This window comes from Gavialis gangeticus, unplaced genomic scaffold, assembly GCF_001723915.1.
Source record: "Gavialis gangeticus isolate Ggan-Ray unplaced genomic scaffold, GavGan_comp1, whole genome shotgun sequence".
NCBI classification, from domain to species: domain Eukaryota; kingdom Metazoa; phylum Chordata; order Crocodylia; family Gavialidae; genus Gavialis; species Gavialis gangeticus.
The window spans coordinates 76,895,272-76,910,666 of record NW_017728994.1 but is presented as its reverse complement, the minus strand read 5'-3'; the positions used below and the strand labels follow the sequence as shown (position 1 = coordinate 76,910,666).

General features: G+C 39.9%; 1 protein-coding gene across 1 annotated transcript in view; it reads right to left on the bottom strand.

Moving 5' to 3' along the window:
- The window catches only part of DPYSL4 (dihydropyrimidinase like 4), a 40,940-nt gene that overhangs the window by 8,829 nt on the left and 16,716 nt on the right, over window positions 1–15,395 (bottom strand). Inside the window, exons 4-12 of the mRNA XM_019502184.1 lie at window positions 14,391–14,555; window positions 13,159–13,220; window positions 12,977–13,057; window positions 8,992–9,060; window positions 8,752–8,872; window positions 7,197–7,353; window positions 4,388–4,529; window positions 2,911–3,081; window positions 1,198–1,377 (exon numbers count right to left, since the gene is read on the bottom strand). Of these exons, the coding sequence (XP_019357729.1) occupies window positions 1,198–1,377; window positions 2,911–3,081; window positions 4,388–4,529; window positions 7,197–7,353; window positions 8,752–8,872; window positions 8,992–9,060; window positions 12,977–13,057; window positions 13,159–13,220; window positions 14,391–14,555 (1,148 nt within the window). The remainder of the gene's footprint in view (window positions 1–1,197; window positions 1,378–2,910; window positions 3,082–4,387; window positions 4,530–7,196; window positions 7,354–8,751; window positions 8,873–8,991; window positions 9,061–12,976; window positions 13,058–13,158; window positions 13,221–14,390; window positions 14,556–15,395) is intronic.

The following is a 15,395-nucleotide window of genomic DNA, read 5'->3' as shown; positions in this document are numbered from 1 at the left end:
GCTTATTCAGCCAGAATGTGAGGCGATGCATTCAGAGTAATAAGGCCAGGCCACTAACTCGCATTTGGCTCCTAGGAATCCCTGCAATGAACAGCTTTAGTGCTGCTATATCTGACCCTTGCATAATTCTCCTGTAGAAAGAAATCACTGAATGGCAGAGAGTTTCCAAACCAGCTGCTGTTCTCCAGTTCCTTCCAATCCCCTGCCAAGGGCTACAACTCAGGGATAGGAAGCATCCATCCACACCAGTAATCTAGGGCATACACAAGCAATTTAAAAAACAGGTTAAATTCTGAGAAGTGCTGATAACATTAAGGTCAAGTGCAAAGCCTGCTGGCACTGACCTTTTCTACCATTCATTTTAGACTAAACATCCCTGGATGAGCATGTGTTTGCTATAATTATAAAGTATATAATGCTTGCCCAGAACATGGCCTAATGACTGATATGTACAGAGGCAAAAGGCAATTGCTGGGAAGGGCTGAAAAGAACTGTGGGATTAGGCCTTAAATTTACTACAGTGTGAGCTATATTCTAGGTGTGGCTTCCTACTGTAGCTGTTTGAATTGAAACGGTATCGAGACTCATTCAGCTCAGAATATCTGTAAGAAGAAAGATCTACAGTTATATAAGGTGAATGCTATCATCTCACCATGGTAACAGTTCAAATATTTCAAAGGAAGTATACTGTTTAAACTCTATATTATGAAAATGTTTTACTTTTTAAATGTAATGTAGAAGGGCCATGTAATTAAATCCATTATACATCTCATGTCTTTTTATAGCCCAGTAGTTTACCCTTGAGTCTCCTTGAAGATGAGCCATTCATTCAGAGAGATGCAGCACACCTTATCAGCCAGTATTAAATATCTATGCATGTATTCATTAAACTATAATATGCTTTTCTTTTACCTTAGATGCATGTGAATTAGTAATTAGTGTCATGCAAATAATATGGCTTTTGGACAGTGATATTATTGATTAATGTGCCTAGCAATGCACCAGGTCTGTTGTTTGGTAGTATTACCTCTTTTCAAGGCCTCTAAGTAGATAATCTTAATTTTTTGCTTGGTTCCTCCTTTTCTACTGCACCAGGAAGTCAGGGGACTCTAACATGATAGTATTTGCAATTTACGAATGGAAATAAAGTGGAACAGAGACACAGGACTGTTTTGATACAAAGAAAATTCTCCTTACCCTGTTTCTTGCCTTTATTCTTTTATAAACAAAATCAGGGAAAGTCTTTCTAGGAATGAAGCGACCGGACCCTTGAGTGACAAAGAGATTTGCATCTTCCAACACTATTTTTCCTTGACTTACAACCACAGTAGGAGCACCATGGCACTCTGTTCCTTCAAAGATATTATACTCCACATTCTGGCAAAACCAAATCAGGACACTCAATTAGTTTAAGGTTTAATCCAAAAAAAACCCCAAGAGCCCAGATGCTCCCCAATTATATATACACATGGATTTTTGTGTTGCATTTATCACGTACAATCAATCATTTCTTACTTAACTTTTAAGGTTGTGATTGAAATAATGTAACCCTCTATTAATTTGCTGATCTTAAAACAAATCGGAAGGAAGAAACTAGGTTTAGAAAACATTTAGCAACACCTCAAAGTGCACCCTATATTTCTCAAGCAAATCTGACCCATGTTAGTGATGAATAAATATCCCAAATATTGAGTAGTCCCCTGCTTAAATAAGCTTCTAGGTTTATAGTAGCTATTGAAATGTTTTCTAGGCAACTGCAAACCCTTTAACCAAAATGCTAAAGAAAGAAATATTAAAGTTTGGGGAAAATTTGAATATTCTTTAAAACTTCCAAATTTAATTTTCATTAAAAATACCAAATTTTTCACATTTCAAAAATACTATTTTTGGTTTAAAAAAGGCACTTTTCTTCTTTATCAAACAGCAAAAACAAAAAGCTTTACTGAAAATCAAAGTGAAAATCTTTCAGCATTTTTAGTCAGTTTCAAATGAAATCAGAACATTTCAACCATAATGCACATTTGATGCAAAAATATTCATTTTTGCAGGAAAAAACAATCTCTTGTCAGAAGTCTTACATCCATTTAACGAAAGCCCATCCATCTACCAAAAGTGATAAAATGATCTAATGTCAGCTAGCTCAACACCCTAAACTTAACAATGCTACCTCTGAGCTTAACAGTAACTTTTCTAATCTTGTTCTAATGATCTGGGTTTCTAAGTTTTTGGGCATAAATTAATTCTGGAATACCTAAGACCTATGACACCCTAGAGAAGGCATAATTTGAGTGACTCTGAGAAAGGGATGATAAGCTTGACTGTAGCCAGTGCAAGAAGGAGGACTTGTATGCTACTGTAAAAGTAGAAGTACTTCATTTGTAGAGGTAGAGGTGAGATGGGTTTCCCAAGTTGCTGATACTCACTTCTAAATTTTGGACTAAAGTTTCATTTGGTGAAATGAGAATTTACCTTAGTTAAGATTAGGTCAAAATACTCCAAGGAACTCATGATTTATTCCAGTATGAATGCACTTTGCATGTAGCATAGCTACAAGGTCTTATTATTTGGTCCTAATTTTTCCATTTGAAATATTACAGCGCTTGCATTTTTTCAGCTCATAGTGAGTACATCACTCAGCCTAGTAATTTGCACAATAGAACCAAACCCCGCCTTAGAACTATAGCTTTATTGCACCTCAATTAACATGCTAGCACATTAAAACTCCATGTGCCCTGCAGGAAGGAAAGGATGAATTTATTTAGGAGTTTAACCAGAACTCAAGGTTATTCAATATTTTACACAAATTATTCCTTAAGTTTGGTAAATGGTTTAACTTGATTAAGGTTTCGCAAACTTGTGCTGGCAGCAAAATTAACAAAAAAGAGAAATTAAAACAGCAAGAGTTTTTACCAGATTGTGGGTTTTCGCTGAAATAATTTTTGTAGCTTTGGGATTCCATATAACTAAATCAGCATCAGAGCCTACAGCAATTCGACCCTTCCTGGGATAAAAATTAAAGATTTTAGCTGCATTTGTACTGGTCACAGCTACAAAATCATTCTCATCCATCTTCCCTGAAACCTGGAAATCAAAACAAAAGGGGAATTTGAGAAGGGCAAGTAGTGACTTAGCATTTTCTAGATAAAGTTACCGATACTCATCTTTATCCCTTAACGGAAGGAGAAGATCACAGCAGCTGCACTCACATAAAACTTCCTGCTGTACTAGTTATTAAAAAAATATTAGAACATCTTACAGCTGAAAATAAATTGCTGTTCCCAATTAACAGCCATTGTGAAAGTGGCGTTGTGGGAAACAAGGTATGTACACACTGGATGCTTCCAGGGTAGCAAAAAAAAACCATGCCAGGCCACCCACTCCTGCATGGTCCATTTCCAGAACTGAGGCAGTGAAGAGACAGCCAAAAGCTAGTGACAGCCATGGCACTCACAGCAACAGATACTGAATCTTACATCACTGAATAATAAGCCTCCTTGGAGAAGAGGAGACTATGAAGACATCTATCACTACTCTGATGTCTCTTTATCATTTATCTGGCAATGCTCTCATCTCTAGGACTCATTTCCTTCACCAATGCTGGATTCACATTCAGAATTTTTTTTAACTTAACACTAAATTAAGTCCATCTTCAGGTAACTCCATGCCTGAAGTAGCAAAATGGAACATTTACAGAGCTGGATCTTTTTGTGTGCTACTAATCTTCAAATTCACACTGCTAGGAGGATACGAAAAAAGGGACTTAAAAAGCACAACCGCACACCTCAAATGAACGGTGAAGTATAAGACCCCACAGTGAGATGCAGGGTACGAGGTTCATGTGAAAAACAGTATTTTTAGCAAGGTAAACATCATCAGTAATAGGGTAAACAATTAGCAAATTTAAAAAAAATAACTGCCTCAACAAACCATACAAGATTTATTGTGTGCTTGATCCCATCAAAGAGTTATACCTAATTTCAAAGGTACTGAAATGTTTCAGAAATTATAAATGAAGACATTCTGCAAGGCCTGCTTGGTATCACTGCAAGGTCTGAAAGGAGACATCATTTCTCATGTTTAAAAGAATCTCCTGGATAGATTTTCTTTTCTGATTACAGCTCCAATTGAGATGGGATGCTCTTCAAATAAGTTGTTCTATCAGGACAGCTGCACTCAAATGTCACAGTTTCTCTCATTGACAAGGTTATGTTAAGTAACAGTCCTGATAATATCCCTGTAAAGTGTGACTAACAATGTAAGACAAAATACTTTTCTCACTTCAGCTAAAGAGAACTGTTATTATCTAACCCCAGTGAGCTGACCAAGAACAAGCTGCACACACTTTCACAGATAAATCAGCCAATGTTTCAGGTATTTTGTTACCTACCACACACTTTTCCCAAATTATTGACATTCTTTCTTCAATGCCATTTGTTCCTTCTGGAATAAGGATAAAATTATCCTTCCCTACTGCCTTTTGTGCAGTGGTAAATGTGCAGTGAGCACTGCCCGCGACCTGTAGATCCCCGCTGCATTAAAACAAACCAAAATGCAATTAATGGATAAAATCACTGGCTCAAAACTGGCATAATAATTCAGATTATTTATCTATGCAATTGCTAACTCTTCAAGTATAACACACTCCTGTGTAAGAAGGCAACATGCTATATAAACATTTCACAGGCCCTGTGCCCGGCCCAATGCATAGGAGTACATTTCATCCATAAGGTAAAATTTCAAAGGTATCTACGTGATATACACTTTTAAATCCAGCTGAAAGTCATTGGGAGATAAAGAGAAAGTTTGCAAAGGTGTATAAGCACTTAACTCCCACTGATTCAATGGAAACTACATGCCTAAATACCTTTAAAAGTATTGCTCTCGACCCTTAAGTGCTTTTGAAAATTTCACTTTGAATGCTTAAGTCAGTCTTATACTTCATTTTGGCCTTGAGATCCCTTTCGGAAGGATACTGAAGGACCCCTTGTTAGAAAGGGGCTTGCACTCCCCCACAGTGTGACCGGGGCTGCTGCCCCTAATAAGGGCCCTGCCCCATCCCTCTGCAGCAGTGGGGAGGGGACACGGATGGCCAGGGCCCCTGGGGGGGCTGGGAGGGGATTATTCCTCCTCCCTCCAGGCCTGTGGCAGAGGGGACAGCTGGGGGCCTATTCCAGGCAGGGAGCAGCTGCCCTGGCCATGGTGGGCAGACCCAGCTGCCAGTGGATTATAGGGGAAACTAACTCTCCTCCCTGCCCCCTTCTGCCTCAAGGACCATGGTGCCCCCCTGTTGCAGCAGCGAGGGGGAAGTGCCAGGCAGCCCTGGCTCAGGTCCCTGCCGGTGGCACAGGGAGGGGGGAATTTAACCCTACTCTGGCCAGACCTCCGCCCCTGCCTGTCCCTGCTTGGGCTGGGGAGCAGAGGGGTGAGGCCAGCCTGGCTGGGCTGAAGCAGAGACCCCACCTAGCCCAAGAGCATACTGGGATGCTGGGGGTGTCTGGTTTATCTTAAACCAGCAAAGGGTTTGGGACAGACAATGCATGAACTGGTTTGAGCCAAATCAGTTAAATCTGATACTATATTCAACCAGGTTCATTTCAAACTGGTTTCAGCCATTTTCAAACTGGTTTATGTGCACTGAATATCTGTTCTGTTACAGGTTTAAATCAGTCTCTGATCATTTAAACGGGTTTATGTGTAATGTCTGTCCCAGGCCTATAGGTATTCTTGGACTTGTTTTAGCCCAGGATAAAACCAGTTTTCATGTACCAGACCCTGTTACAGCTCAAAGAACCAGAGCTATGATGAAGGAATGGGATGGGTTTTTTATGAAGCCCAGGAACACCTGTAATGTTAAATGTTAATTCTGCATTTACATTGAATTATAATCAGCTTGTATTTTCTGTTTGTGCGGGGCTACAGTTCTGCTTGCCATGAATGAGCCTGATTTTGGTTCTGTGCTCAATGATGGCTTAACTTTTCACGGGGTTGGGAGCAGGTAGGTGGAGAAGCAGGCAGTCTGTGCTCTCCCCTGTGACTGAACTCAGTGACTGTCAACCCTGCTCTCCTTGCCCCCTGAAGTGGGCAGTGGGTGAGGCAGACCAGGGAATTGTGGGATATCAGGGGTCTAAGTGACCACCACAGTGCTATGGTGCACTTTACAAATGTTATGGATAGCATTACAAGTCCTACAAAATGTAACACTACAGAGAAGCTACTGCTTCATCCTGGAACATTTCTGTACCACCTGTCCCCTCAACTTCTATATCGCTACAGGGGCATATATAGTGCTACAAATGTAACATCTGACCGTAGCTGAGATCTCAAAATCTGCTGCATGTGAAATTCTAGCTCCAGTGAAACCAGTGGCCAAGCTTTCACTAATATAAATAACACCAGGATTTCACCCTGGATGGTAGGGAGAAGACATGATCATAAGATAACTAGCTATTTTTTATGTGTTTACTTTTTTCCTAAATTTGAAAACTGTAAAAGCATCAGTGTTTGCTTTGCTTTGCGTGTGCAGTGTCTCACAATCTTACACTGCCATATCATGATATGATTGTGTGAAACACTGCACTGTGTTTTGTTGCCTAAGATAGCATACTGACACAACTCTGTGACACCTGACCCTCAAGGCTTATAACATTGCACAGATTTGATATTTCACAGAACTGCCAATCAGGCAACAGATTCACAGATGTTTCATAGATTTTTCTAAAATCCTCAGTAATAAAACCCTTCTTCTTAAATTGCCAGTAAAACTTTTCTTCCAATTTTAATATCATATTAGTACAGGGAACACTGTAGCTAGAGAAATAGTTCTAACCCATTCTCATCCCTCCTTGGTTATATCACATCTGGTGCTTCGGAGTCCTTCACAATATAATGTGATAAACATATATTAAAAGACACAGCTTGGCCCAAACAGTTTACTGTCCAAACACACAAGATAGGTAAAGTCCAGAAGGGGAAAGAGGGGACAAGCAAAGAGAAGTGAATGACTTGTCCAGTGTCATACAGCAAATCAGTGGCCAAACTGCAGTTAAAACCAGGTCTGACTCTAAAACCAGTATTTTACCCTGTAGGTCATGGTGCTCACATTAACCCAACAATTTCAGTGTACTCAGTTCTATTGGCTCTTTCAATTTTAGTGAGAATGTAAACACTGCACAATCCTTCAGTCCTTTCCAACTTACCAGGATAACAGTGAAGAGAGATACTCAGGTGTAGTAGGGTCAGGACTGATTGGAGGAGACATGACAAAGGCTGCAGCTTTGGCCCAGTTCTTACTCCAGTAGTGTGACCCATCAGTGCCAAGGCTGGCCGTAATGGGCTCTCCATACACAACTGTGCCTAGAGAATAACAACACTAGAGAATAGTCTGATAACCTGAGTGTGCTCCCAGTGGAGAGCTCTCTTTTCTCACAGTACAAAGCCTGAGATTAGCAATAAAGGATGGTTTGATCCAGTTTCTATTACTTTACTGAAATTCAGCCAACTCGTCTGCTTGTATGAGTAGACTGCCAATCAGACAAAAGTCTAGGCCATTTCCTATTTGCTTTGTAAATAAAATCTTGTCCAGTACGGATTTTTTCCCTGAGAATGACTAAACAAGCATTCCAGAAGCTAGCTCCATTCTTGTAACACGCTAGGGAAAATTGGAAATCCTTTCAACTGGGACCAAAAAGTATACAAAAACTTAGGAAAAATGTTCCAAGTGCAATTCCATTGAAATCAGAGGATCGAATCACTGAGGATGGATTTGGTCCTCTACCCTCATGACTGAATGTTTCTGATTGTCTTTTATGTGCCATGGTAAGCAGCTCCTTGCCATACTTAATAACTGCTCTGTCACCATTGATTCATTTAATAAAAGAAGTGATTCAAGCTGGGAGTTTTGGATGATTTAAAAGCTCTTGTGTCTTTAAGGCTACTCTGTGATCATGCATAAAAGCTCAGAGAAGCTATTGAATAGCATATTGTGACTCTAAACAGTCTATAATTTCTGCACTGGAGATCAGTTGGATATAATGGTCTCTCTCCTTTATTAATTACCCAAGTCTATGCACTGTGAATTTGTTCCCCAGCTGGTGTAGATTAACATATTTCCACCAGTTGTAATAGAAACCCCCTGATTTACCCCTGCTCAGGATATGACCCAATGGAAGATGCTACATAAAATGCTAAAAGTGCAGCAGACTAACTCTACTGTGCATTACTGCATCACGGCAAAAGCCATGCTAATGCACTAATGCACAGTAGAATTAGTTTACTGCACTATTAGTGTCACCACAGTTACTAAACTTAATGCACCGTTATTATGGTGCATTAATGCATGTGTAGATGTGCCCAGTAACTGCCTTCTAAGCACTGTGTCTCCTGTACCTTGTTTCCCTGGAGGAATAGTTCTCTGACTTACTATAATGTCACCAGCTGGAATTCTCATCTTTTTCCAGGCTCATTTGTTCAGAGCATGATGGAGTGATTTTTTTCAAAACATTTCTTTTTTCAACTGTGCTGGAAGAGTTTTGGGTAGCAAAGTCTATAAAAAAATATTCTCAGCTCTGCTGAGTTCATGTCAGTGCAATTAAACGTCAGCACATTTTGAAAACAGAGCTAATATAAAGTGTTTGAGCTCTTCAGGTGTGCCAGACATTGACTAATAGTAAACCATTACCAATTGTCCACTACAGTGATACTCATGGCAACAAAAGGTTTCAGTTACTGTGCAAATATAAAGCAGCATTTTACCTTTTCTTTTCGCTTGAGCGATGACATCTGCTGCACCTTTGCTCATTACTTTTGTGACATACAAGGGGCAGTTGGCTTGCTTTGCTATTGTGATTGCACGGTACACTGCCTCTGCTTCAACCTTGGGAAACAAGAACATAACCAGACACTGCCTTAAAACATCTCTTTTAGTTGAATGGACATGAACAGAGACTACTCTAAAGCTCTAAATAGGTCCATTTGAAGACCTAAAGACATTACCTCCTCTGGGTGGCTGAGAACATGCCCTTCTGGTCCTGTAATCCCAAGTTCCAACAGTCTCTTTTGCTCCTAGGTAAATGAAGATGAATGAGAGAAGCAGTAAGTAACATGAACAGCTTGTCTAAACTCATCTGGGATCTGAAATACTATATTCAGAAACACTTGTAAGGTTGTGAAGATTCCTGACTACTATCCCTGAGTATGTTTATGTCCATGACAATTGAAGCATCTTATTAAAAGGTATAGCATCTTCCTATGATTAATCTCATGCCACTACCTTAGCATAGAAGCACTCTAATAGTTTGACACCATAATGTTGTTTTCATTTGTTTAGAAACAATTAAGTACAAATGATGACCAAGGATCCATTTTTCCCAAACCATTAATACATACATCTTAAGTGCAGTGTAGAGCAGGAAGCTGAATGCTGAGCAGCTCCATTACACAGGGCATTATTATCCTTTTAAAAATCTTGAGGGACTTGTGAAGTCCCACACGTCTTAGCTGTGATAACAGTTTATACAGGTCATATCAAACAAGCATAGAGAAAATTTCTGTATATTCCCCCATTTATAGAGGGATGTTACAATTTTAATTAGCACTGATTTTCACATTCTTCTGCTTATGGTACCATTTTCCTCTGTGTGCTTATCTCGAGGTAGTAGGCACTTGCTGAGCCAAATGTTTACAATGTATGGAATCTAGTAAGAGGAAGAAGTGAGTTCCTTGCTCTTACCACTACCCAAAGCACCGTTTTGGAGAAAGAGTTAGGAGCAAGTGATGTACAGTCCATTAGTAAGCTAAGAACGTCTCCCTCCTAATACCTACATGGAGCAATATAAAGGGGCAGGGGTGGCACAGGCACTAAGGTGCATGGTTGATAGCCCCAAGATCGCACATTCAAACCCATAGCAGAGGCACTCACAGCAAGGCCTGTCAGATTCCAATGCAATCTCCAGATTCTGCTGAATAACTTGTCACAAGGACATGAAAAAGGAAAGGAAGTGATATAAAGTTATTTGTGCCAAGTCAGAAAGATGAAAACATCCCTGCTGAAGCTCTGAATACTGAATAAATAATGCTGCCATGGACTGCATTTCATCCAGGTTCTTGTTAAGGGTTAAGAAACTTCTCTTACTAAGTTTCAAATAGTGTAACTCCTTATCAGGGAACATACCAAATCCACACATCCCCTGGGTGTGTTGGCTGCAATCCTTCTTCACCAGCACTGCCTGTGATTTGTATAGCCCTGGGTCCTAGCTATCTCTGGGTGGGTGCAGTCACTTTTTGCTGTTACCACCTCCTCAACTATCAGGGACTTCATATTATTTAGGGTGTAGGCCAAAAGACTCTAGCATACATATAGGGCTTGTCTACATGTTCACTAATACACAGTAACTACTAGTTCAGTACTTGCTTAATGAAGTACTAGCTATATTTGCAGTAACTACAGTTACTGTGCAGTAGTGCGGGTGCATGGGTTTTTTGTGATAGTTATTGCACAGTAGCCTAATAAAACAGCGCAGTAGCATATTAACATGGTTTTTGACCGGCATACTACTGCGCTGTGTTATTAGGCTATTGCACAGTAAGTGTCTTGTGTACACACACACAGAGCTGAATCCAAGTTCTCTTCATTTTTCTGAAGCACATGGCTAAATAAATAGGATAATGATTTCTATAGCACAGTCTCCTTTAGACTTCCCCCATATTTAGGTGTTCTCATGACATTCAAGGCTTCTGTTTAGCTGGGAGTTGATCTCTGTGATGAATTGCATGGCCATGTTTTACTAAACAGTCCTACAGACCAGATCCTGTAGCTCTTAAAAGATCTATTCTTATGTGATTTTCATTAGTGTACCCTCTGGGTGCGTCTGCATGTGCATTATGTTTAATACCTCTAATATGAGGTACTACATAAATGCACAGTAGCCAGCACTAATGTGCAGTAGCAACAGTGCACAGTTTTTGTGTGATGCTAAATGCTCAGTAGACTCATTCTACTGCACACTAGCCCAGTTTTTGCTGTGACATGCTAATGCGCAATAGAATGAGTCTACTATGCATTGTCTCATGTAGATGTACCCTCTGTGTTCCTTTTGCAGATTCCCTGAAGTTCATCCACAGGGCTCTAATGTTATCATGCTGGCAGCTTCAAGAAATACTTTTGAAGACAGAACTGCTTGGAATTACAGCCAATTAAAAGAGAATGTTTGTCAGATAAAATCCTAAAGGGGGAATCTGCTATTAAGCTCAGTCTTGTTTGTTATAACAAAGGCCTTTTGAAGTATTGAGAAAAGGTATTCTATCTGAAACTTTCCTTGCATTTAACATGGCCCTTCAGTTACCTGAAATAATTTAGAATGAATGACAAGTTTCTTTTTATTCTGTGTTGTTTATTCCCAACATTTATTTTGCATTTTTTCCTGTTCTAAAAATAAAAAGCAGCTGGTTGAAAATTAACAGACCCGTGCAATGAAGTCATCAGCAGGGCAAACAGAACTCTGGTGCGCATCAGCCGATGTGTTGCCAGCACATCCAGAGCGTGCTTCTCCTTCTCTGCTCAGCATTGGTGAGGCTGCAACTGGAGTATTGTGCAGTGTTTTGGGCACTGCACTTCAAGAAGGATGCAGATAAGCTTGAGAGGGTGCAGAGAAGGGCCACCCACATGGTTAGGGGCCTGGAGGATAGGCCCTATGAGGAGAGACTCTGGGAATTAGACTTGTTCAATCTGAGGAAGAGGAGGCTGCGTGGTGACTTGATAGCCACCTACAAGTATGTCAGTGGGGAGCATCAAGATCTGGGGGAACAACCCTTCAGGAAGGCACCCCTTGGGAGGATGAGGACCAATGGTCACAAACTGAGGGAAGATTTAGATTGGATGTAAGGAAGAACTTCTTCTCCATAAGGGTAACTAGAGCCTGGAGCACTCTCCCAGCAGAGGTGGTAGAGTCTCCATCCTTGGAGATATTCAAGAGGAGGCTGGACAAGCACCTCGTTGAGCTACTCTGAGCTCATTAACTTCCTGCCTATGGCGGGGGACCAGACCTGATGATTTTCCAGGTCCCTTCCAGTCCACTGATTCTATGATTCTTTGAATGCAAAACACTCCTTTCTTGCTATTTGCCCTTATATTTGCAAGTATGGACCCAGCTGAAATGCACATTATTGTAAAAGCCCAAAATCTGCTTAACTTTCAGGATGGGATCCTCAGAGTTCTAAACAAAACAGGAATAAACATCTCCAAAGACAAACCTTAGTGAAGCATGACGCCCTAAAATGTCCACAGCAGGTGCATATATTTGTACATCTGTGATGATAATAGAGTACATGCAAACAGGATGCATCTGTTTTTAAATACAAAGTCCGGGTGCTCTTCCAAAGATTCTTCTTTCAGTGCACAGTGTCATACCAGGATTTGCTAGCAGACCATTTCTTTCTAAACTCAGATTATCAGATTATCCTGGAGGTCAAATCCAGCCCAGAAGGATGAGGCAGGAAAGAAGGTGAGTGGAGTGTACCATCTCTGTATTCCCCACAAGCCCCAGTAACGCAGTGTGCAAACCTAACATTACAGGAAGTACTGGAAAAAGATACAAACTTCTATTCTGGCAGCTGAACTGCAGACCCAATGGAGCTTGCTCTTGTAGTGGTTTTTTAATAAACCATCAAAATCAATGACAGTTTCTGCCAGCGATTTCAGTAGAATGACTTAAGTGATACCATGACTGGCAACATGCACTGGGCAGGCACATGCTGCTCCTATCACAAAAAGCAGTCATGTGGTCGTAGCAACATATACCTTCTGGACTGATTTCTGCCATTTTCTATTGAACTAACTGAATGACTGTAATACTGGAAATGTATCTGGTTCTGCTCTGCTTTCCACTGCTCTTCAGGCAACTGTATCTTTTATAGGCAATATTTTGCTTTAAATAACTACATTACAAATACTCTTTAATATAAAGAAATATATGTACTACACCTCATCAATGATGTCTCCATTTTCAGCATGAACTTGGGCAATGGCACCCAACTCTCGAATAATGCTAAATATTTCATACATCTGTCAAGAAAAAAAAAGAATATCGCAGCGTCAGAGTGGTCAAATCTTATATTCTAAACATAGTTGATTATTTGTATTGCATGTCAATGGTTCTGTGTTACCTGGGCATCAGTGCACTGGAGTTTGTCTTTGTAAGCCATGAAAACGAGAAAGGAGTTCACACCTTTAAAAAAAATTACACATGTATTTATTATTACAGCAGACAGCAAAGATCTAGAGATGGGCTGAAGAAACAGTGTTCATTTCTGGGGAAGGTTTTTAGGTTAGTGTGTAAGATTGAAATGGATTCTGGCCTTGGATTTAGGTCTGGGGAGAAGAACCTGCAAATCTAATGTGTGTTCTTGTGAAGCTCAGGCTTCAAATGTGGATTATGAAACATAAGTTGTAGGCAAACCACTATCAGGAAAGATCAAATTCATAGATCTAAAATTCATCTTGTCCCCAGAAGAGGTTTAAATTGTGCAGGCTGATGTTGGCTAATACCCAATAAAGTTATACTTTAATCATGTTATTAACTACAATATACTGCAAAGGGAGATCCTCTTCTATCAAAGAACTGTTATTTAGTTAGAGAATACACATATAACATCTATGTGTACTGTATTCCAGAGGACTCTTTCTTCATTTCTACACAATGTGTGATGCAATTCTTTTAGTGGTGTGTCATGACATTCTTTGCTATTGTTTTTTTAAGTGGATAAAAGTCCATGATTTTTAAATCATGGGCATTCTAGGGAATACTTTACATTTTACTGATGTATGTGACAAAGTATGAAAAAATGGCCACTTTGAACACTGGACAGCTCTTCATTAACTCAGCCACTCAAAAATGTAATAGGAGAGTCACTAAAAATTCCATGTTAAGCAACAAATTCTGTCCCTGGGTGTAAGACTGTAATGTCCACTGAAGTCAGTTCTGTGCAGGCATATCTGGAAGTAAGAGGCAATCTAAATAAGGCAATGCATCAGTGAAATGTATGTATTCTTGTAGCATACATGGTTTCCAAAGTACACTAGAGGGCATCTTTGGGTTCTTACACAGAGAGACTTCAGGTACAAGTTAACTAGTCTGCTAGATCAACTTGCTCAGTCCTGTAATACCTTACTTTGGCAAAACTACCGGAAAGTTACTGGGAAGCTTCTCTGTGTAAGAAGCTTAGAACTGGGCTCAATAATTTTGTCTTAAGCCACTAAAGTACTACATTACAAGGATGCATGTTTTCCAAAGTACTGCAGTATAGGGATGCAAATTGCCCTAGAAGAATCTGTTCCTTTTTCTCGTTTTTGCTTTCGTACTTGCTTGTTGTTAGAACACTATTACTTTTCTCCTTACCTCTGTCTTTTACTAGGGCTTCCAGTTCTTCTTTGATGCTCTCATGCCAGCGAGTGATGTCAATATGCAGTGAATAATCACAGCAAGCTTTGCTATCAGCACATTCTTTCCATTGATCATATGCAGCAAGTAGGTTCATTCCAGAGTCAGGGAACACATGATCAACTGAAGAAATATTACAGATAATCAGCAACCTTTACACTTTCTGAAGTTTGGTGCAAGATTATCCCTTACTAGGTTAACATTAGAACAATATAGTTGTACCTACTTATTTAACTTGGTTTTCTATGGCAGGAAAGAGAAATTTTAATTCAAATTAATTTTAGACCTAGAATTACAAATATAAGATTTCTAATATCCCAAAATATAGTCATATACCATTAAAACTGAGGGTGAAACCAACAGAAGATGATCATTCAAAGTTATGGCTGATATTCAAACCTAAAATCATAGGGTATCTATACATATGCCCAGTGCCTGCATGCATCAGAGCAGACTCAATTAGACACAGAGTAGCAGCCTCAGCATTTCATTTATTTACCATCCCATGCTTCAAAATGGTAGCAGCGGCTTTTTAACTAAGCTCTCCGGAGCTGCTCTAATTTAAGTGTCCCTCCCTCTTCCTGGAGCACATGTAAAGATGCCCATACTGCCAAGATATTATACCAACTTGAGACAGGTATGTGATATCATATGTACAATGGACCTGTTCTGCTCTTGGAAGTTTGTGCACAGCTGCTTTGACCTAATCAGTGGGCAATCGAGCACCGTCCATGCCACTGGTAGTGTATTTTACTGTTCAGCTCTGCCTGTACTTCTCCATATTGACCTGGAAAACCTACATTGTTGAGATTATGCCTTCAGTTAGCAAAGCACTGTCAGGAATTGATTGGTAAATATATACGGTCTATTTGCAATGAGATTTTGGTGGGGACTGAGAAAAAGAAAACCAAAATTGTTTTTATAGACTTCATAGACTTCATAGACATTAGGGCTGGAAGGGAC